At 43.0% G+C, this 24,152-nt stretch overlaps 1 protein-coding gene across 1 annotated transcript in view; it reads right to left on the reverse strand.

Annotated features, from left to right (window-relative positions):
- Positions 1–9,631: 9,631 nt before the first annotated feature.
- The window catches only part of LOC142574580 (uncharacterized), a 50,178-nt gene continuing 35,657 nt past the window's right edge, over positions 9,632–24,152 (reverse strand). The window contains exons 12-13 of the mRNA XM_075683629.1: positions 12,713–12,769; positions 9,632–10,491 (exon numbers count right to left, since the gene is read on the reverse strand). Of these exons, the coding sequence (XP_075539744.1) occupies positions 10,443–10,491; positions 12,713–12,769 (106 nt within the window). The 3' untranslated portion in view covers positions 9,632–10,442. The remainder of the gene's footprint in view (positions 10,492–12,712; positions 12,770–24,152) is intronic.

Below are 24,152 nucleotides of genomic sequence, written 5' to 3' on the forward strand. Positions count from 1 at the left end.
GTCACGTGCGTCCCACGTGCACGCTTAACGCAGAAGAAAATAACATAGTGTGTATTGCACTACCGTCACTAACAGTAGTGGTTCGTACTTCATCGGGAATCTGTGAGGATGAAAATGCGACCGTTCTGTTACGACCAAGTATTCCGCACTATAAAACGACAAATAAAAGTATGCCCCGTATTACTTGTTGGTGAGCTCATCAGTTTTTTGACTTGGTGAACGTCATACGGGGCGATAAGACGAGGGACGAGTTAGACAAGTAGGCGTGGCACTCGTCATGCACCATAATTATCGCACCCAAAATTGCCATATGATTTATGGGAACGTACGAGTTCTTGTATAAAATGTCATACGTTCATGGGGCACCATGGATAAGGTGCTTGCTGGGCATATGGGCTTCTTGAAGAGAATTTGAATAACCCGCACATTTCAAAGCCACCATGCAGTACAGGTAAACTGCCTATAGAAGACCGTATTTCATCACTTCCTTTCTTTTATAAATGAATATGCGGCACGGTAGTTGCAATGATAGGATTGCAATAAACCTATCCTTGGCAGGGAGGGTGACATTTGAGGTAGAAAAAAAATGCAAAAGGTTTCTTTTTTGTTGTTGTTTTATTTTTCTTGCGAAAGCATGGCATGGCCCCATTACGCGAAAACCCGTCGGCGTGACCGAAAGATGGTACCAAAAATGGCTGAAGGCGCAAACAGTAAAAACACGTCACAAATGGTCGGATGGACGTCGACTTTCTCAGGGAGGTTCCTGTAAACAAAGTAAATTAATGACTGAAGAGAAAATCTGGTACCTTTCGGTCTGGCTGGCAGTCGAACCCGGACCTCCGGGGTGCGAGACGAGCTCGCTCTCCCGACACCACGGCGGCTCCACGGTTCTGGCTGACTAAATGTGCGCCTAGTGTGTGCCTCATTGCACACGTCATATCGCAGCCATCTGGTTGGCTAAAGGTATGGTCCAGTGCGTGCGTCACTGGGCACGCGGCATCGCAGCCAATGGGGAAGATGTGGCACCACGTCGTGAGTGTATAGAATGAGCGCGTCTATGAGGTTCCGAGGTCTACAAACGGTGTAACGCCTTCGCATTCCCACTTGTCTTGAGTGTCACCGCCGAATTTATGTCTTCGTTTTTATCCGAATTATCAACGTTTCTATCGGCGGCCACATTAGGTTGTATCTGGGTAAAGCTTGGAAAGCCCAAGTCCTCGGCATCACGCATCACGCATGCAGACTGCATCCAATTTGGTGTCATTTCTTGTACACAAAGCACAGCCATTCTTTCAGTGACATTGATACACATCGTAGACGTTCATTGAATTGTGGCACACACCTAGTTTCATCTACGCAGTTAAGTGAGGTTACATTGATTTTTTTAGAGATCGACATATAATCAGTGACATATACCCAGTGAAACACGTTCGCGTTAAATGGGCCAACTGATGAGAGGCACATACGCAACGATCCATACCTGGGACACAACTTGTCCCGCCGACAGGTTACGAACGTGGTTTTGTCCTCACAGCAGATCCTTACGCTATGAGAAGGTAGACGACCCATTAGTCCAAGTTGGCGAGAAAACAGAGAAAGTCCATGAGCTGCCCTAATAATGTCAAACCGTCGCTTTCGCGACGACCATCGGCTATTTAGTTACGAACCCTTTAAACCTGGGCCACATACGCTTTCAACCGGCAGTAGTGGGGAATCGTTCCACACATTTCTGAACTCGTCCAATTCATATGCCCGTATAACCTTACTCTATCGCCCTTCGGGGTAGCTGAGTACCTAAGGCGCTAGTATACTCAGCTCGAAATTGCGGGCTGAACCCCGGCTCCGGAGATTGCAGTTTGAGTGGAGGCAAACTGCGAAGACGCCCGTGTGCATCGTAGCGCACGTTACAGATCCCCAGTTGGGCAAAATTCTCTGTAGACCTCCACTAACGCGTCCGCGGGACGTAAAGCGACTATTGGCTATAAAATTTTAGTTACTATAACCCATATTGTCCTACAAATTTCTTTTCTAGACTTTTAGTTACAAAAAAGCAAAAGGTCATTTTTTTTTCCACATCTTACAGCCCATGTGGCTATGATCTTGCGTACCCGTGAGGGCAGACGGAATGTTGAAATTCCGAAGTGTTCCTGAACGCCTTTCTTTTTCCTATAATAGACAACTCGGCTGCTTTCCTTCCAATTTCACTACACTGAAGTGTGGCGCATACCTAGTGATACAAGTGGGTGTCAACAAGGTTTATTGAATGTGGGCACATACCTCGTGGCCCATGTTCAGTGGACCAAATTCTCTTCAAGGAAATTCGTTCAAGCGTTGCACACGCCTGATTGCGCATGCCCAGTTATGATAGCTTAAATGAGCTAGGTTGGTTGAAGAGAAGCACATGCCCAGGTCACCCACGCAGTGACCGAAATTCTCATCAAAGACGTTCATTCAATTCTGGGACTAGCCTGCTTTCACCTATGCAGTGATGCAATGCAAATTTGGGGGAGCAAGCATTGTCGAAGAGGAGCGCATGAACACTGCCAGTTTCGTGTACGCCTTGTGTACAAATAACTCGTTTTCAACGAGTTATATGTAAGTGACAGCGTGTCACATCAGGGTGATGCGCTATAGCATATTCTATGCGCTCATCTCGCATTCATGTTCACGTGATTGGAGAACATGCACTATATCATGCACTGGTTCTCCTGCTGTTTGCTTATTTTCTTTCTGACTGCAGGGAGAAGTTTACTCTGAAGCTTCGCTTCCGCTCAGACATTGAAGAGCTCGTCCTGTACCAGCCTACGCTGACCGTTAAGTGAAACGTTTTCATTTCGTTATGCCTGTATGCAACCGAAGACAATGAACACGAGGCTGTAACTTTGTACTTGCTCTCTTTCCAAGGTCGGGCAATAGAAGGTAGCACAAAACCTAAAATGACAAAGTGATAATGGGTGATGTTACCGCGGCTATTGTGTGGCGTGAAGCGGCTACGCAGTATTTCACATGAACTTTCAGTGACTTTCACCGCATATCGGTGTGTCCAGAAGTGAAGATGCGACATTCTTGTACTTCAAGCACTGGCATGCAAGCCGACGATGAGTGTGTCTCAAGAACACACAGTGACTATGACAAGCAACTATCGTGAATAACTTTCGCTCTTCTTTTTTTATTTCGTGAGAATTTACCACAAAGCATATGGAGAATAATAGAAAATCATATAAAAGCTTGTAACTCTGCATCGTGCAGAAACTGCAGCAATGTCTCTGCCAAGGTGTCCCTAGACCGTTTCCAGAGCATTACCTCCACATGGCGAAGGAACTTAGCCGGTCCGAAGATGCCTAGTTTGTATACGCGTGCGTTCAGCACAAATGCCGGTGTGGCGACCCGAGCTCGACGTCACCTAAGTGTTCGCTCTGCTACGTTCATGTGTTATTTGAAACATTACTTGTTAGAATCCGTGGAAAAGGTCGAGACTCTTTCCAGCGGATTGAAACAGGAAGGCTCCCCGAGTGACCATACATGATTGTTCCCCGCAAGGACATTGTATTAACAGGAGAGAAGTGTTTCTCCTTCTTTCGAAGTTTCTTGAAGATACCGATGCGCTCAGCGAGTGGTGAAAATTGACATTACTTGCAAAACGCTTTATGTGGTAGCATGTTTATGAGTTTATGACAGGCTCAGGCGAAGCAACTGCCGACATGCATTTGCAAGGCTACATCCGCCTGTAGCTAACATCTTACTCCTGTTCTTCAAATGATGCGGAGACAGCTTTCACAGAGTTTGTTCAAGTCTGCAAACGTTTGCGCGAAGACAATCAGAAAAATTTAGAATGTTTTCAGATGAAACTCTCAGGGCTCTCGCCTGCTTTACGAAGATCCATTGCAAGTATGCCGATCAATTAAGAACTTTAACATTTTGCCCCACGCGTTCTATGGCTTCCACCGGTATCTGTGCAGACTTTTGTCGTTTTCTTTAAACTTCGATGTTGACACGCTTTCTCGTCTACATGTGACAATTGCTGAAAATTGGCCGCACCCACACGAGTCGCAGCAGTCCCGAAGAACAGATGGCACTAATGGTGGCGGATGGGTGCTATGAAAAGCCAGCAGTTAACAATACTGAGATTGGCACATAGAAGCCAAGAAATGAAACGAGAATTCCTCTAGAAACAAAATCCTACGAAATAACCAGTGCGCTCAACGACAGTATTTCTTTTGTTCTGTTTTATTCTTTGACCACCTCATACAGCGGATCGAACTACTTGCGTACGCCGGCGGCTACCTGGGCATATGGCTCGGAATGTCTGCCCTCGCATTCCTCCTGGATCTCCACAGTAAAGCGTATTGGCACAAGTATGTATACACGTACGAACAATCTCCTGCTCTCTCTCTCTCTCTCTCTCTCTCTCTCTCTCTCTCTCTCTCTCCCTCTCGCCCTCTCTCGCTCTCTGCACGTGACTTAATCCAGGGTGAACCCACTTTAGTAAAATTTCATCAAACAACGTCACCCACGACCCGAAACAATAAGCGTGCGTGCTTTCAGCAATCTACCTAAGACATATAGTTTGTTAAAGTGAACGGCCACCCGCTCTGTAATGAATTCGAGGTAAACAAAAACATTGTTGCTTTACGTGTTTTCATTGCCTTTTTACTGTATTTTTTACAGGAAAGAAATCAAGACGATCTTCTCTACGCTGTTGACGCCGAGCGGCCAAAGTTTGTGGTGAGCATATCAACTGCGTATTTGTTCATGGTTATATTGCGCTCAGTTTTACTTGCTTTACTAAATGCGTATTTGTATAATCTGAACGCACCCGTCTTTCTTCCTGAGCGCTAAATATATACGGTATGAAATGTTATCTGCACTGAAGATCAGTCCATGCTAAATGCAATCAAGATGAAGTAAAATCACCTTAATTTGCCTACCTTTCAGGAACAAATTGCTTGCTTACGCTTACAAGAGCCTCAGTCAATTGTCAAAGCACTTTGTATCTGTGTTAAGCAAGGCTGATAATTCAACGATTCTATGCCAATATTTATTTTCATTTTGGGCTATTAGTTCGTGGACCGAGCGGCACACCGCCTACGTTATGATCGGCTAATCGTGGGCGACGGATGATGAAAAAAAAAAGATGCACATAACCACGCAAAATGAATACTCGCATATTGCGGACCCCAGAACGAAAGCACAGAAAAGGCAGCAGCACTCACGCAATATACTTTATAATTTGACAACCGTAACTGAAGACGTACACAGAAGGAAGCTTAAAGTTCGCGAAGAAATTAAAACATTTGAATATTAGAAGAAACATTAATCAGTCAAAATCAAAAGTCGCGATATCTTAACGATTCCTCTCGTTCAATTCCTTTCTCACCACCCACCACTCGCAATTAGCAGACCCTTCTTGCCCTAACCGAAGCGGAGTGCTGCAAAAGCTTCCTATGAAGTGCGCAACGGACAATAGTACGCATATAACTGTTTGATTACCCTGACCGTGCAGCGTCATTTAACGGCACAAATGAACAACGTAAAAAAAGAACAGCCCAACAAAAACTTATGACTGAGGAAAAAATCAGGGTGACAGCTCGATTGGGCATTTATTTCAGTTTACTGGTTATTTTTAACCCTTCATAATTTTCGAGTCTCTAATTATGACATCTCTAGTGAATTTTGTTCAACAATTCACACAACCTCGTTCAATTTAAGCTTACGCTTACGTAGTTTGTACCGCAACTGGATGACTGATAGAGACTTTTAGCGTGTCCGCTATTCCGGCAAACGAGGGCGGTTTGGGCGGATTACCGGATGAACGGGGGCGTAAACGTGAGTGGCCGGAGTAGCGCACCCGCCTGGTGTTGTAGAGCACAACCAGACAAACACAGAGCTAAAATTGCAGTAATCCACTATATCCTGCTTCGCTGCTGGTGCAAATTTTCGGCAGCGGCGTAATTGCGTTCACAATTACGCCGCTATCGAAAACTTACACCCCGGCTAAGAAGAATATAGTAATTGGCTCTGTGTTTAGGTGGTTGAGCTCTGCACCACCAGCTGGCGCCACCAATCTGGCCGCTCACGTTTACGCCCCCGTTCATCCGGCAAACCGCCCGCACTTGTCGGAATACTGGACGCACTAAAATTCTCTAGTGTATTGATTGACTGGCCCATACGTACGTCTAGAGTCGTAAATAAACACTGTGACTATTAGATGCGCCGTGTTGGAGGACTGTACGCTTCCTCCTTGTTATTTTCTTTTTGGCAATTATAAATATCTTGTTTCTACTTAACCTTTGTTATTGCAGGCTGAAAAAGAAACAACGATGGACTGACCCTGTGATCCGTGTCCGCTAAGGAATATTCAGCACAAGTAGCTGCATCAAGATCATGATGCCTGCAATACTTCCTAATGAAAACGAAAAAAAAAATGAAGCGCCACATGGATCGAAGCAATAGACGCAGCAATTGCTTCATCACAATCTCAGCATGCATAAAGTTGCTCCGAAAATAAGAAAACGTGATGTATGTTTTACTTGCGGACCAGCATCATATGAAGCACGTAGGACTATGATAAAGGGTGTAGACCATTCTCGTTAACCTAGTTTCTTTTTCTTTGTATTTCTCTTTTTCACTCGCGCGATTCGCCCTACAAATGACGCGTTCATTATTTCATCGGTAACCAAACAGTTCAATATTTCGGTATTGGACCATTCTAAAGGACGAGCCTATGTAACCGTGAACTCACAGCAAGAACTGACATGGCAGAACGTATTTTTAGATCCTTCTAGAGCTAGGCTGCGAAGCCCTTTATTATTGTTGTTGCTGTTTTGTTTTTCAGTGAGTACAGAAAGAATCATTTAGAGCTTGGCAAGGATGCTCAATGTCACTGAAGGTCGAAAAACAGTGGTAAAGTACTCTTGTCGGCCAGTTTCACAGTCAAGACAACCGCAAGAGAGAGAGAGAGAGAGAGAGGGAGTAAGCAAGGACAGACAACTGCAACTTTTTCCAAGAGTTCTACAAGTGACAGGGGACGATTAGTTTATGTTCCTGGCCAGATACTGCTACATGTGCAGTAGCTCAGTCTGAATCGATATGACAAATGGTCGGTTCTTGCAAAGAAGCGTTCAATTTTAGAAGCACCGATAATCGTTTCACGTGAGCGCGCCTTGCGACGGGTGAAGTCTGCAAAAGCCCACCGTTGCAAGCTTAGGTTTATGCACAGGAAGACAACTTTAATAACAGCGTTTCAACACAAGAAACTAACTTCATCTTTTCTAATTAAGTGACAAACCGTTGTGATCAGTACTCGCCGAACTGCGAAGCAGTGACAGTCACACCTAGCGTAACTCTGAAGAAACGCTGCTCGGGATTGTTATCAGCTCTGAGCACGCTTTTCCTTCCTATCTATGTCATCTGTTCATGCTTTATTCTCCTTACCCACACTGCTGATTGATATTCAGGAGTCAGCCGCGTTCTAGACAGTTACGGTGCGGTCGCAGGCTTTGCTCTTCTGTCACCTAATTTCTCTCTCGGTCACATAATTGGCCTTCCTTTACCTACATTTTACTTCTTGCCCTTGTTGTTGTTGTTGTTGTTGTTGTTGTTGTTGTTGTTGTTGTTGTTGTTGTTGTTGTTGTTGTTGTTGTTGTTGTTGTTGTTGTTGTTGTTGTTGTTGTTGTTGTTGTTGTTGTTGTTGTTGTTGTTGAAGGCCCATAGCACGTACTCACGATAGGGGATCGGCGAAAAATTCCAGTGGTTACCCCAGTAATAGTTGATTTGAGGATTTGTTCTGTTTAAACGGTGCATCGTGCGGATGGAAGTCTCGGCATTTCAAGTTTGTCGCGGCAGCGGTCTTCTCTTCTGAATGTCCTGTTCTTTTTTTATCTTAGAAGATAAACCTTGTAGAGAATCTTTGCAAGGAAATCTCCAAGTACCACCCAATACAGCGATAGAGTTGGTGGTACGATGACGACAATAAGGACGACAATAAGCACAACTAAAGATACGGTACAATTACAATGGCAACGACGATGATGACACCTCATGACGATACGTGAAAAATCCAACAACAATGGCATGGCGTCGATAAACATCGCGACAGTAACTATGAAAGCTGTAAATACGGCACGACGGCTCACACATTCCAGGAACCTGTTTGGATCCTGCGTGGGGACAAACATCTTCAGTAACTTCACTGAAGAAAGCGTAAGAAGAGCAGAAGGAAAGCATTTATGTAATCGCGGCTATGGTATAGAACGCGGCATCCGATGCGATATCACACTGACCTGCATGGATAGTGGCTCCAACTCTGCTTTGAGTGATGGAACTTGTTAGTACCTGATTGGGTCTGCTGGAAGCTTGTTGGATCTTGCTCTTGGCGTACGACAGGTCAGGCGTTGGATCACAAGCTGAATCTTACCAATGATAACATTTTGCAACGATGACGCCTGTGACGGATGACGCAATGATTGTCTGATGTATAAGTGAGCTAGTTGGCTTCACATGTTTAAAGAGGAAAAGAACCGCGACTTCAGACGGGGACGTGACGAAGGAGTGGACAGGACGGCAGACATGTTTGCGTATGGCGCACAGCGCGTACGGAAAACCAGTAAATGACGATATAAAAAAACATGAGTGCGAATAGCTGTCGTTGTAGAGCTGACCAGTAGCTAATGCCGGCTAAGACGAATTCCAGGGAATCAGGGATCAAATTCCCGAAGCTTTTCGATCGGAAGTGTTCTTTGCCATCGGCTGGCCGCCTTCGCTAACGATATGTCCAGCATCAGGATTGGCTGAAATGTTATCTTACGAAGAATTTTAGCGCAACAACCTTTTCTGAATACCAAAACAGAACAGTTGTATTTCGAGAAAAATCTAGCGTCTAACTGCAATGAACTCTATTGTCGCAAAAGAAAAAAACTGCTTCTCAACGTTTTACGCGGACATAGAAACTTAGACAACATTTTTATTTATTTTTCTGTACTTGTGTCTGTATACTGGGTGTTTCAGCAAACACGTTCAAAAATTTTATGGGTTGCCGGTGCCATATATAGCATAATTCTAGTTCATTAGCTGGTTTACTCGTAGAGGTCGACATTACTTGCACAAAAAATTGAAATGCATAATCGACTAAATTATAAAAACTAACTAATTAAGTTTTAGCTAATTACTTTATGGCACATATACCAGTTTAAAAAATTATAGGGGGTGAAACTGGAAGGCATATATATCCACTTGAAGATAATTGTGTGGATGACACCATTTACGAAATATGAGTCGTCAAACTTGCAGTAAAAATACATTGTCGTTCCACTTACTTTCTTAATAGAACGTCGTTTTATGCATTGAAGCACAAAATTAACTGGAACGCCAGCGCATTTTCCCGCAAAGTTCCGAAATTATTATCTCGAAACTGGTGCTATCCTGAGAATTCGTTCCAATTCGATCCGACTTGCGAACTCCACGGCTATTATTTGTAAATTGCAATATTGATAATAAGGTAATTAGTTAAGAACCTAGTTAGTCAATTTTTGTGCCACAGGCAACTTTAAAATTTTTGAAAGCGTTCGCTGAAACACCCTGTATATGAAACACTAAATACAACATCGCGTACATTCTTGATTAACACTGTAAACTTTTATTGATCTGATGCTGCATACAGTTTTATTGCACCATCCGTGCACACCAGAAGAGTAGAAAAGGCAGGAGGAAATAAAAAACAGAACGTTGGTATCACGCCTGATTGAAACACAACCACGGTGAAATCACTTGGAACATTTGCTACGTCTATGTTTGTTTTTTTAATTCAGACACGTGATAATGGTGTAACCAGGAGCTAAACGTGCTCTAGCTTGAAAACTAAGCGCTTGTGAATGCATCACATGGGTGTTAGACAAACAAGTGAATGTGACACTGGAAACGTGTTTTCTAGTTTGTGTACACTTCGTATTTAAATAAGAGAAAATAAAATCTAGACAGCTCTCGGTCTCCAGTCCTCAAAAGCCTCGACATCCCGGCGGCCGTTCCTTATTACCGGCGTTCCTTATTATAGGACTGTGATCAGCATTCACATTATAATATCACCGACTCGCAGTCGCGCATGTGTCATTTGTGTTACTACGACGGAATAAATTAAGAAGCGTGTTCCATTCTATGGTATGCCCCAAAAACATGCCGCGATGCCTGCGCAATTAATTTCTTCCTTTCTCGTGCGTACATATGTCCTCGCGAAACCTATCGCAGCTTTTAAATAGAACGGATTAATTATATGTCATGACCATGCATGCATAACAAACGCTTAGTTTATTCGCCTACATACGGACACACCATCACCGCAGGGAGCAATGTCAACACTTGCCCAGTTCGAACTTTCCGCTCAATATATTTATGTTCTCGTGTGGCTTCAGATCTGCAGTGACGTATTGCAAATGCGAAAACTACGTTGCTTAGCGGATGGCGATTACGCGATCAGTCCACCTCTCTCGGTCCTTGAGTCTGTAATAAGAAAAGACAGAAAAGTACATAGAAGTTGCCATATAATCTTGCTAAACGAGGAGGAGGGGGAGGAGCAAGAACTAGGGAGATTGCTAACAGCAGGTGGATCTATGATTGCAAGTGCAGCTGCAATTGCTGCGTCTGTGCAGCCGTTCGTCGCACGGGTTAGGCGCTGAGCACTCAGCAAATATGAAAGCTCCGCGCTAACGACGTCTGCGTCAAACGCGCATCATTAAAAGTGCTGAAAACACATGACCAACGCGGAAGGTGGGCTTGAACAGGGCGCTTGGACTTGGTCTGAGTACCGTTCATGCCGCCACGACCGCCATCCCGACCTCAAGGTTAAACATTTACGCTGTAACATGAGCCACGTAAGAATGTGAGAAAAAGCGTCGTTTTTTTTAACTTGCTTAATTTATTTATATCGTTATTATTTTATTCTTATGATCTCTTTTACTGTAGAACATGCAGAGGTGTAGTAGCCCCCAGGTACATCACATTTCAATCACTCAACAACAACTGGTGTATTATAACAGGACAGATGACGAGTGGCTACACATTATTCTTTAATATCCAGTATCCTCGCGGGAACACAATATTATCTACGATCGTGTATTGTGCATTCTTACACATTAGTTCATTTAGTAAAGCTTCATCCTCTGTTGCAAACTTTAAGGAAAATCTAACAAGCTATGATCGGCGTAACTATAAGCCTGACAAAATACACAGAGATTGCGTAAGAATTTATGTTCTACAGTTTCACGCCGGAGTTCCAGCTGACCTAGATACTCACGCTTTATCATTCGGATTGAAGTGTGTTGGACGCCACTAAATTACGCGAATCAAAAAGAAAGAACGTGTCTGCAATGCCGCATATGTATAACGCAAGCCACGTTTTCGGTATTGCACTCGCATGTTGCGTTAATGCTGAAGCCGAATACTAGCCTGTGTATGACCGACAACACCAGGCAAAGTGACGAAGCCCGTACCCACCGATACAACAAGAATTCGCTGCTGTTTCCCACTGAGCACTAAGCCAACAGTACTGAGGCAAACTTTCGGTATGTCATTTTGTTTCGACCAAAAATGTTCGAGCGATAAATAAAGGTATCGGTGTTGCGTGACAGTGCACTGATTTTCATGCCCCGTTTTTATAGAGGGCAAGCGTTGCCATGAAAATATTGATATCATAATAAGCGCATAGCTAAATGTGCAATTTTAAAGGCACCCTTTCCTTGCCTGTTGTTTCTTCGTCGGATACATTCGCGGATATATACAGCAAGCTTACACGACTTGGGTCGCTGCCCATGTGCCAGTGAATATGTGCACCGATAAACTTGGGCCACAGGGTCCCTGGATCACCCATTCTGGGGTATTGGCCCAGAATGGGTACGTAATCGAATAGACAGGCAGGACAAGAGGCAAAAAGTGAAGAAGACGGCAACAGAAGTGGCCAACTGTGGAGAGAGCATTCAAGTTAACGGAACTGGGACCAGAGCATGCATGGAACGAGGGGGTGAACAAGTCGGCAACGAAAAGTTGAAGAGCGCGGCTACAGAGGCATGCGTAAAAGTGCACATTTCATTTGCGCCATTTTGTACCAACGTTTCTGTCGCCGGCGTTTCGCAGAACGTTTACATTCAACATTTGCGCAAACTGTAAAGAAAGCTTCGCTTATCACCGATTCCCGCATAAGCGTCGGATTCGTCATATTAGTACATGATGTTTGAGCAAATTGCTCTGCCAGTACCGCCACCGTCTCTGCCACGTGATTTTCCCCGTACTAGCTAAGCAGCACCGGCTGAATGCGTGGCTCGGCATAGCTAGAGCGTGTACGAAGCTGGCAGGCAGTGGAAATGGTATGTATGTATACGTATTTATGTATGCACGGCAGCTGCTTGCCTGAAACTGTCCGTTAAGTTGAATTTTGTTATTCATTCTTTCTTTTAACTAGTTACAATGCGAACCACGCAAAAATAACCTGAAAATATCTGCTGCATATTTTGTCTTCGCACCTTAATGGCGCCCCGAGCTAGGAACGTAACTTGTGTTCCCGCATAGTTCCAGCTTGCGTGCGTAGAAAACTCCTTCGCGGGCTTAGGCGTCTGTGACGTGGGCAAGTGGAAATGTTGCATTCATCTGCTATTTAATATTCGGATACACACCTGCGTTCCCGAATGATATCATTCGTGGAATCGTGTGCAAGTGCACGCACACTCACCGTAAGCGCAGGTCTTTCTTCGTCCAGACATCGCCGAACGCTTTTTCGATTGCTCTCCTGTAAGATCGAAAAACAACTTTTCGCCGAAGAAGTTGCTATTAAGCAACATTTATATACATATCGTCAATAGCTCCTATGTTCAGTATATCAGCGTGATTTATGGAGACAAGATTTTATATATAAAAGGGATGCGTGCGTTCATACGGGATTATTTAAAGCCGTACGTCGAGGGGCATGTACCTCATTCCTTTCTATTTTTTTCTTATACAATACTATAACGAATATTTTTAGGACGTAATAGTCTTGCAGAAACTCGTATAAACTGGACCCCACGCTACGGCTACAACTGCCATCTAGCCTTTGCCGCGGCGAAGCAACCTTGCTGTACCGCTTGTGGCTGAGAGTAGCGTTCACGAACTCATACTCCTATCGTTTGCATAAATACTTCGTTTAGCGCAAAACAACGGACACAAGAAAAGGCGACAGGACAAGGCGCTACTCTCAACTGACATCATTTTATTGCGTCACTCCTTTATAGACAGCAGAAACTACACTGTAAACACAAATGAGCCCATATGGGCGTTTTAACAGTTGATATGCCATTTTTTCCCCCTAGCCTAAAATGAGTACTCCCACGAGAAGAAGTAAAATAAGCTAGAACCATTATTATACCCCCGACCCCATTTGAATAGGCATTGCGGTTGTAAAATGGGGGTTTTCAAGGAATAACGGTAGCGTACGGGAAAGTGGGAGTGTTGAAATACACCCATATCTGAGACGAGCCAAATAGAGAAAAGAATAACTCAGCCGTGACAAACAAGGAAGTGAGCCACAGCGACAATTTCAGTAGGATTATTTCTGCAGTCAGATTCGAAATATCCCGCGCGATGTGTGTCGGCGCTGTTTTTCTGTTCGGAGTAGCCGCGCCTTGGCGCTGCACAGGACGCCGAAAGTCGGAACGGTCGGAACTACGCGCGGAGGAGCACAAGCCTTCGGAGCGCGCGCGCGTGCGTTGAAAGCCGCAAAGGAGCAGCCATTGTCAGCGACGGCGCATTCTTCTACCGTGGTTGTTGTTTCTCACAGCTTTGAACCCCCAAGACTCCACGGTAAGTGACTTTGAACGATTATTACACGTTATATGAGTGTGCATGTGTTCAAAGTGAGGAGACGCGCTGATATGACTTATTGAAGGTCTCAGTACAACATGTCGCGACAGGTGGCCGTCCAGAACCATTTTGCACGATCACTGTGTTTCTTCGAGCTTTGTCGTAATCGAGGCGACTTGAGTGCTTAGAGTCAAGCGAGTGTACCTTAAAAAGGGTATTTTACATGATGACAAACTTTGCCGCGTCTTTGTGTGGATGTGAGCATTCGACATGTTCCCCGAAGCGCAAGCCACTACCATAATAGTTACGTGCAGTGCGAGGTGAGCTAAGCTTCGCCGCCTAACCGCGGCCTGAAAAATGTGGCGGCTCGTTAAGGGTTTACTGCGGTGCGCGTGTGTGAGTGTTTGTACAGCGATCATTTGAGCGAGAACCGGCGGCGCTTCTTCGTGCGCGGTATCTGCTAGCTGGCGCGTACGTGGCGCCAATCCCCTAGCTCGTGCGATTGTGTGCAGTAGGTCGCTCACTAAACGCGCATTGTGCAGATTTGCCAGTACGCTCCGTGCTATCGTCTGTGTCTCTTCGCGCCCACATCGCTGATTGTGCAGGCAGTGCGCGACTGCGACGCGTAGCATGTAGAGCCTGCGCCCGTCGACTTTGATCTGCGGGCGTGAAATGTCGGCTGCGCGTTTGTGGTATTAAAAGCGTGTGGTGAGCTTCCAACGGCACTGCGGGTCAACGCCGCGTGAGCTGCCGGTCAGAGTATAAGAACCTCTTTATTGTTAGCGTACTGCTTGGCGGCAACAGGTGTCCTGCTTGGGTTCAGATTACTGGATACGCCGTCACTTGAACGGCGACGGCCGGAGCAGGTGAGTATCAGTGGCGCCGGCACCTCGGCGGCCAGAAAACGATGCCTGTGCCGTGACGAGATATATCAACTTACGCGATAGAATTGCCGGCGATGGCTCATACGGGCGCGTCGCTCCATGGCTGTGTTCTTTGCTGAGGCCGCCACTACGCCTGCCGTGCACCATACTACGATAGATCTATATAGTCGATGCTTGTGCAATGTTGTTATTCAACAGCTGGCGCTGTGCACTGGATACCTGGACTTGTTTAATGTTTAATTACTTTGTTGCTGTGCCATTGCGTATTGGGTACAGATATTCAGTTTTGAATTCTAGGTGCCAAATCAGGATCATATCAGATCATATCATATCAACTCAGGATCATATCACACATCACAGCGTCATCCTATATTGCACGAGTATTATTAACAAAATTTCTGCAGCTGGTGAAAAATTAAGGCAGACCGATCAACCTGTATCTGTGAGAAAAATGTGCTTGAAGTCCACCATTATCTATTATAAAGAGGTACTACCTTGGTGTTTAATGTCAGTAACACTCATAAGTTATGCATCCTTTTGTGTGAAGTAATTTGCCTTAGAAGCCATTCATTGTAAGGGATCAGTAAACATCTCATAGCTTAAGTAGTGCATAAGTGCATGATTTGGGCAAAGCTTTTAGTTTGTAAAGAGCAAAGCCATTAAGATATAAAATTTTGGCAAGCTTAGTTTAACAATAAGCTGACCAATATACAAAACCTAATGTAGCAGCAGTTGTTCTCCAAGATAAACTTGCCACCAGATTTTTTGTGTTCTGTGTTATCATTGTAGTGTCAAATATTTCTCTTTTATTTCAGGACTGCGGCTGCGGCCGTTTCATTGCCAGCTGTGAGGATGAAGCAGCTTCATAGCCGGAGATCAGACGCCTCTCATCAGTTTCCCTTTTCAGCAATAGAGGCCTTGGTATGCTCTTACCTAGAGTTTACTTTTTTTACCCTGTATGTTTTAAGTGCAATGGCTAGTTTAGTGGCATCACTTAGAGTGATTGGTGTGACACCTGTTCCATGGGACGTATGCAGGTTATGCCATGTAACTTTAGCAAACTTAAAAAAAATATGCAAATGCCACCTAGCTGCAGAGAACCTAGGTAATGTTGTTTCCTGTCTCTTGGAAATACTTGGATTTGCTGCATTTTGCCTAATTACCTAATTAGCCTTGATCAATTAATAAACTTATCAAATATTATAATTAGATAAAGAGTTTCAATTATAAAATTGTAGAGCAACGTGAAAATTTCCCAGTACAGCTTTCTGTGGCTCAATATGTGCTACAAAATGTTTTAGGAGCATGAAAGAAGCCTGAGAATCTCGCAAAGTGCCTTGAGTGTGTGTGACAGCGCCTGTATTGTGTTCTTCCTTCAGTCCTCGTCTTTTGCGCTGTGCAATCATGTCGCCCTCAAGTGGCCAGTCCTGTGGCAGTTTTGCATATATTTGAGTGCTTGCCCTGTATAGGCATGTGTGTTCGAGTAAGAAAAAAAATACTGAAGGAGCCCAAAGTGATGTATTTCAGGACAAGTGTATGATGTAAATTACTATGTAACAATAAAATAAGAAACTGAAACAAGACTTCACAGTAGAGGTATGCAGGTGTGTGCATCAGCATAATGACGAAAACTTTGTGCAAGTTTAGAAAAATATTAATTAGATTGGTTTCTGTCATTCTTCTCTATGACATAATTATTGCAAAAATATGCTCTCTACTATTGCACGACTAAAGATACAGTTCAAATACATCATTTCCTAGCACCTTCACATTCATAGCAACATAGAGAGGAATGGTTAAAAATTTGCTTTGCTTCTCTGACCTTCATTTTAGGTCCTTCTCATGTTTGCTGAGCTTCTTAAGGTATCTTAGACACCTTCCAGGGTTTACAGGCAACTTGAGTACATTATGCCAGATTGTGGGGAAGCCGCAGAGGTCGCAGCATCTATAGTGGTGTCCGGTAAATGCAAGTTTCTTGCATGATGCATTATGCTCAGTACCAATTAGATTAAGTTATCATTTTAGCAAAAATCATTGTTTTACAGACATATATCAATGTGTGTCCAAAGAACTGCACTGTTTATAAGAGTTGCTCATTCTCTAAGTGTACTGTCGGTGTTGTAAAATGCGTGTTTGTTGGACGGCATAGTGTTTGGCCTTCAGCTGAAGGTAGTAGTGGCCCATTTGCATGCGCATAAAGCTGCAGTAAGCCAAATGTGAAAAGATAAGGGCTAATACTAGCAAAATTTACACGTAAGCAAACTGTTTGATGTGATCCCTAGGAAAGTATGCAAAAATATAATGTGCTTATATGATAAACAGTACCTATGTTTTAGGCGCATGGCTTTCTAGTGCCAGATTCCATAACAGTTCATTATTTAACACTTTAAAACTATTTGCCCTGTTTATGTCTAACTGCTCTAAATTCGAAAATTTTTATTGATTGCACTGTGAAAGTTTTGGCCGTGACTTAAGTCACTGCCAGAATTAAATTTATAGTTGTGGCCGTCCTATGTGTGATAGCAAAAAACCATTTTGGAACCAGGTGGCTGTTATGCAGTATGCTAAGTGTGTGTATTAGAACAGTCACTTATATTTTCATTGTAACCATGTATCAAGTATGTATGTACACATCTCGAAGCCATAGACTGTGTAATCTTAATTGAAGGTGTTATTGTGTGGAGTAGGTTTTTTTGTAAGCATTGTCTAGAATTTGCGCTACATTAAGGTCTAGTGAAGCTAAGCAAAAAATATTTTTAAGACAAAATGGCTGAAGTACATCCTTAAGTCTTAAGCGCATTTAGACGACTTTACAGCATGTAGTAAAACAAGAATGGGAACTGAGGTGCTTAATTTTTGTTCATTATTACCATATGGCACCAGCATGCGATGAAGACAAAAGAGGGAGAGAAGTGAAGTGCACCAAAGGGCAACCCGCTCCTTATGGGAGCTGCATTCACATCTGCATGATGCATGCAATCTTTGAGTTATAGCAGCAGCTATCCACCTGTTCACTTTGTTGCACATTTGCATTGTTTATGTACTAAGTCTGGCCCTGGAAGTATTAGGCAGTGCCACTCATGCATTGGTGCTGCATGCAACACATGCTTCTAACCACAGATGTCATGTATTATGTGAACCTAAGTTCTTTTGAATTCATGTAACCCACAAAAGTTCCATTTGAAAGGACGTGCCATACTTGCCACCATTGCCATGAGTAGCACTGGCTGACAGTCACAGGGCAAGATGTTAACCTTGCTCAGCTATTATGGAAAACTATTTTGCATACAAATGTGGTAATTAGTATACATGCCAAAAGCCTCACAGAATAAAATTTTTTACCTGCATCTTACAATGATTGTTATTTTGCTTTAACTCAGGATGCCTTTCCACCTGCGTTGCATCCTGTGGCTGACCACTCCAACGATCTTAGCAGAATCGTTACACAGGTGTGTTTTTATTTTATTCTCAGTAGTGATATTTTGTAGTTTACGTTCGATGTAAATGCACAGATCGAATGAAAAACAGCTTAAAAGATGAGCTCACAGGCACTGTATCCAAACGTTTGTTAGGAAGGAAAATCTTTGTTACAAGTTGTCATTATAGCAACACAAGAGAGTGTGCTCGTCAAACCACCAGTTCCTAGCAAGCAACAGCATTATACCATGGAAGAAGGCAAAACATCAGGCGAAAACCTGTACTAAACTAGGGACTGCATTAAGACGTTTTGGAGGCTTAAACTATTTATTGGGTTACTCTGTCTAATTGCTTGAACTGAACTGACATGTCCTGCAAAACAGTTTGTATTCACATTTGATACAATCTGCAGCAAAATGTAAACAAAGGGCTGCAATACTCTAAGGGCCTACTATTGAAGTAGCAACCAGTCTTCCCAGTGTACTGCAGCCTCAGGAAAATGATATGTGGTACACTGAACCACATGCACACACAACAAATTTTAATCCATAAGCATCTGTACACTGTGCTTGTGCAGGACTGGGCAACTGGCTGTTTGTTCGTGACTGAAACAACTACGTACTTCAAGACTGTATTGGGTAGCCACCATCTTTTTCAGTCAGTGTAACAGTCCATAAACATATGGATTTCCATGAACATTTTGTCTGCCACGCTTTTCTTTGTTGTTTTTTTGCACTCCTGCTTTGATGGCTGCGAGACACTTCAGGCTGGCTGAAGAGACAGTGGTAGCCTAGTAGCTGGCCTCGCAAAGTTATCTTGATTTTTAAGAGCCAACTTGCTTTGGACAATGTTGAATAACACATCAAAAGGCACGGGAATATTGACAAGGTTAGAATGACTTTGAAAGAAGTTTATGAGAGTTCATTTTTAACTCTGATCTGTCTGCTGAGACCAAATCATGTCAGCTTTTAATGAAGCAATGTTCAGGTTGCAAAACTGCAAGGCTGTGTGGATACTCAATATACTCAAACACCATCGTTGCTTCATATAGCTGAAGTTGCTCCATGACATCAAGGCAGAAGCAAATGACATGGCAAAGGAAAGGTTGGTGGAATAAGGACTCTTGGTGGCAATTATCTAGGTTCAAAGGCTATCGCACTGAGTAAGAAAATGTGTTCCCGATACAGCGTCAACATAGTGTTAATGCTGAACAAACTGGCACCATCTGCTTAGTCCTACACAAGCATGTGCACAGAAAGGCATGCCTGTTGGCCTTGAGGGCCACCACTGCAGGGATCAGCTGCTATCGCTATGACATAGAATGTGACATCAGATAATTATAGTTCACACCTTTGCTGCAGCTCGCTGGCTGGGTAATTGAAGCCTTGATTGTAAGGTTGAAAAGTTGCAATCACAAGGTGGCAATTTAGTTGCCAACTCTTACAGCATGGTTCACTACTCAGTGCTGCAGTGCTGGACATATTCAACCAAGCCTGGTGCGAATTCTCATGACTACCCATGTTCAAGCTGCTGCTGGATACTTAGTTGATAAAGTCACTGAAAATGAAATTTGGTCATCGAAAGAGTCATGAAAACAATGCACACGAGGCTTGTAGCGTGCTCACTTGGTATGGCATCAGTCAAAACACCCTGTGTAGAGATGCTGGCAGAAGTGCAGCAGAAGTGTGGATTGAGGAGACAAAAATATAAGCTGTTCAAGTTCCACATATAACAGACCGATAATAAATCGTCGTTCAGCAAAAACTCTGGCAAAAAGGGCAAGCCGCACTCCCCATGACGAATTCTATGAAAACAGTACTGTTATTGCAGCAAAATTGCCTATAACTCTTTTGTGAAAGATCATGCCAACTGAATAACCAATATAAAAGCATCAAGTTGCTCCAATAAAAGCCTTTGTTACGCTACACACCAGACTGGGATGTAAGGTCTAGGTTGTTTTGTAGCCAAGATGCCCACAAGCAATGCTTAAAACATGCAAACACTTGGAATTAACTGTGATTAAACTGCTGATTAAACTGATTAACACTTCACAGCTGGTACCACAATGTTGTTTTCTATGCCACAGAAAGATTCCAGCACGTGGGGGCCACAATTCTCCTAGAGGCCAATACAGACACAGGGTGCCAGCAAGCATGGACTAAAGATTTTTCCATATGCATTGATGTAGTCTACCAGATTTGGTTTTCTTGGGGGCACAGTCATATTTGGGGTAACAATTTTCTGCCTGAATATTCATCGCAGGGAGCACTGCAGCCAGCTAAAGCGAGTTTCTTGTTGACACCTTGCCACACGTGTAGACTTGGCCCATTTTTCTAGGCACATTTGTTGGATTCAAGAAAGAACACAGAGTAACTTAAGAACTTTATTCCTTCTAGATTTAAGGTGTGGGCCAGGTGTTAACCAGTGTTTAAAAAATTTTACCAAACCGGGAAAGATTCTTTCTTGAAAGTCTTCTCATATCAGCTTGATACAGTCCCTGGCTTAGTATGGGTGCATGTGCAGTGGCTTCTTTTTTGGTCTGTTTAAAAGGTCGTTTTCCTTTTGAGTGTTTCAGTTGCAAGGAAATCACAAATATATTTTCATTTCAGCAACCCTTGTGACATTACAGAATTTCTTTACATATTGCAACCAAGCTTATTTTTTAAACAAATGCCTTTCTTTCAGCATCAAAAAACATCTTAGATGAAACAAGGCAAAAATGGCTGCTTATGCATTTGTACGATATTCCATCTGAGAGGGGTGAAAAGTAATAAAATGTTCTACTTTCATAATTTTTCTACCATGTGTACAAAATTTCTTAATAGGAATGAAGCAAATTCACTTTTTGCACTAGCCTATTACAGAAACAAAAATGACGAACAGCTTTTAAGGGGGCCCTCAGAGGAGCCTAGTCCGTGCGTTTCTTCTTTTCTAGCGCAGCCGTCGCTGCACATGGCTGTGAGTACAGCTGAGCACATCTGCAGCCTGCGCACCCTGTTCTATAGGTGAACTGCTGCGTGTGGAAAGGGTGGACGTGTTGATATGGCGTGGTATTATGTGCACAGTCTTCCCACGTGTTTAGTACTGGGGGTTGCATAATCTGTAGTTTCGGAGATGCATTGAAGTGAGAGACAGACAAAGCGTTCGCCTCCACTGCCAGCACTTTTCATGATGGTGTCGTCCCACTGCGCGTGGCAGTATCAAAGAGGACAGAGTGGATGCAAAAGCAAGGCTAGGTTTGCTTCATACTACCTATGCGAAGGTATCGTTGACACACCGTGAAACCATATCTTTGGTCGCAGACTCTCAAATTCAAAATTTTTTTTTCTCATTCAGATTTGATTTTTCTGACTGCGGCCCTTTTCGTGGGAAAACAATCCATTTGTTTTTATTATATATGTACTTATTTGACAAAAAGGTGGAATCACAGTACAACAAACCAAATTGCTGATTTTAGTGGATTCGTTATGTTGGGGTTCCTTTGTACATGCCTCCAGAAAAAGCCGACCATCGTCTGCTCACACTTCGCCGTGCCCGCCCGTGTAGGAATAAACTTAATTTTGGTTGGCCACAATGCTTATCGGTGTAGTAGCTGTCATGTGTCCACCCATACATATTTTGTCGGCGACCCGAAAACCTCAAAGGACAACTGTATTTTGCTTATGTGCATTCACTAATCAAATAAGTATGTGTTTGCTATGATCCCCATAATATTGAGTTAGCTGGTATGCTTGAAAATGTTCAAAATATGGCAGTTAGATTGGTAATAGGAAGTCATACTAAAAGGCTTTGTATTACTGATAGTAAGAGTAAGCTGCAGTGGCAGGATTTAAAAGACTAGGAAATCTCTTCAGTTAAAGTTATTTCACAGCATATACTGTTCCAAACATGTAGAGATAGAGAAATTCATATCATGCTATCATCATACCTCACAAGAGAGAGATTAGACTAAACAGGTTTATTAATTTCCTTTTACTTATAGGTGATGCCTCACATTTGTTTTTTCCTTAGACCAAAGTGACTGCAAGGTTTTTCCGCCTGCAAATGTTTGCATAGTTCTCAAAGATAATTCCCTCCCTGCTTTGTCTGCTTGATTTGAATGTAAGTTACATTACACAGAATGTATACCCCCCTGCAATGCCAGGACAGGCGAAGCAGGTACTAAATGAATAACCACAAAAGGATTTTGGAGCGAGCAAAAATGGCATGTGCAATAAAGATATGCGTAGATGTCCCGTTGGTGTTGCTGTCAAACAAGAAATTGTGATATCGAGAGACTGAGCAAAATAACGAAATGTGTGCTTGGCAAACTATAGCTGTCATTTGCACCTTGATTGTGACTTCGCTTCCAAAAGAAGTTTTCTTTGTTTTGTCTTGTTCTTTTTCTGTTAAAATGTACTTTTTTCTTTGTTTACTTTTGTTTGGGTTTTTGTAGCTATATCATGTGCACATGTGACCAATAATGCCGTCTGGAAGTAAGTGGTGGCTGGCATTTCTCACTGCCTGTCGTTTGTTCAATGTGTGTACTAAAGTCAATAGAGCACCAACCAGTATAAACCAGTGTATTGAATTTGTTTTCTTGTTTTAGTATGAATGATCTGACTGGTTATGTGCCCAAATAAACAATTAGATTATGAAAACAAAGTTCATCAGAACATGTCATTCGTTTTACTTATAGTTACCCTATTTCAACTGCAGAACAAGTCATTTTGCGATTCTTAGTTCTGAACAGGTAAGAGCAGTGCTAAGGACACAAAGTGAGTCAACATAGATAAATGGCATGGTGCACTGTGCACTGACTGATAATTGATATGTTTTTGCAACAGACAAGCAAATAAATATCCAGTAACGCCTTGTCAAAGGCACGAAAGCACATAAAGAGGCAGGGGGTGGTCACATGCAAATGTGCCATGGTTGTAGGTTTGTTAACAAGCATGCCACTTTCCTGTAACTTCAAAAAACAGGTGCTGTACTGACGCATTCGTCTTTTTTTGGTGTTGTTATTTTGTGGGATTTGGTTAGTTTCTGGATTAATGGTTACTGCTTTCGCTAACATGTTGCACTTGTGAAATTCGGGCCGTCATCTGCACTCTTTACAGTGTATGTACCCTAATGGTCACATTATAGTGGTGCTTAATCGTGAAGGCTCATTCAAATATAGACGTGTCTGCTCTACATATGCTTTTCTTCATGCCAAAGGAATAAGATATACTATGTTTGTGTCAGAAGGAAAGAAACTGAGACTGGTGTCTATTATTGCACATAAATCTACGCTTAGTTGCGTTAACATTTTCGCATAATTTCAACAACTTATTTGGGGCATTTCTGTAACATTCACTCTGGCTTATCCACTTAGGTGTAAGGAATAAAGGCAAAAAAGCAAAGCATTGCAGTGGATCTAACTTAATGCTCTTGATTCTTGTTACCTTCTTGGCAGCTTTCTTTTTGGAAAAGCATATGTACAAAAGCATGTTTGGACCAAATAGGCTGCTGTTTGCGAGGCTTTGCAAGCACCACTATAACGTGACAAAAGCAGTGTGTGGCCATTGGTTGTGCAAATTCTGGTGTAATGACACCACAAAAAGTAAACGAAGAAAGATATGTACGCAAATGACACAAGCACCGGATCTCACTTCAAGCTTTAAAATAAGGAAGCAGGCAATATTTAATAAAAGGTGGAGACATGATGTGATAATACCTGTTAAAAGAAATTCTTTATGCAGTGCAACTAATGGATCAGTGATACATTTGTCCTTCTTTTTAAATGTTGCAAGCCACAATTACCTTTCATGTTGTCAGGTCGTAATACCTGGCTACAACGCAAGTTTTGTGGAACACAGGACTGCAGTCCCATTCTTTGCAGTATCTAACATCGTGTGAGGGAGGGTTGTTTCACACAGATGACTCATACTCCCTCAATCTCCCTCATTTCGCATTAATAGAGCATCCCATCTGTCCGATGTAGGCACGGCTTTATGATGGCAGCAGACTACACAACGCTTGCGGCCTAGCTCACTAGATGCATATTGTGCT

This window comes from Dermacentor variabilis, chromosome 3 (assembly GCF_050947875.1).
Source record: "Dermacentor variabilis isolate Ectoservices chromosome 3, ASM5094787v1, whole genome shotgun sequence".
Taxonomy (NCBI): domain Eukaryota; kingdom Metazoa; phylum Arthropoda; class Arachnida; order Ixodida; family Ixodidae; genus Dermacentor; species Dermacentor variabilis.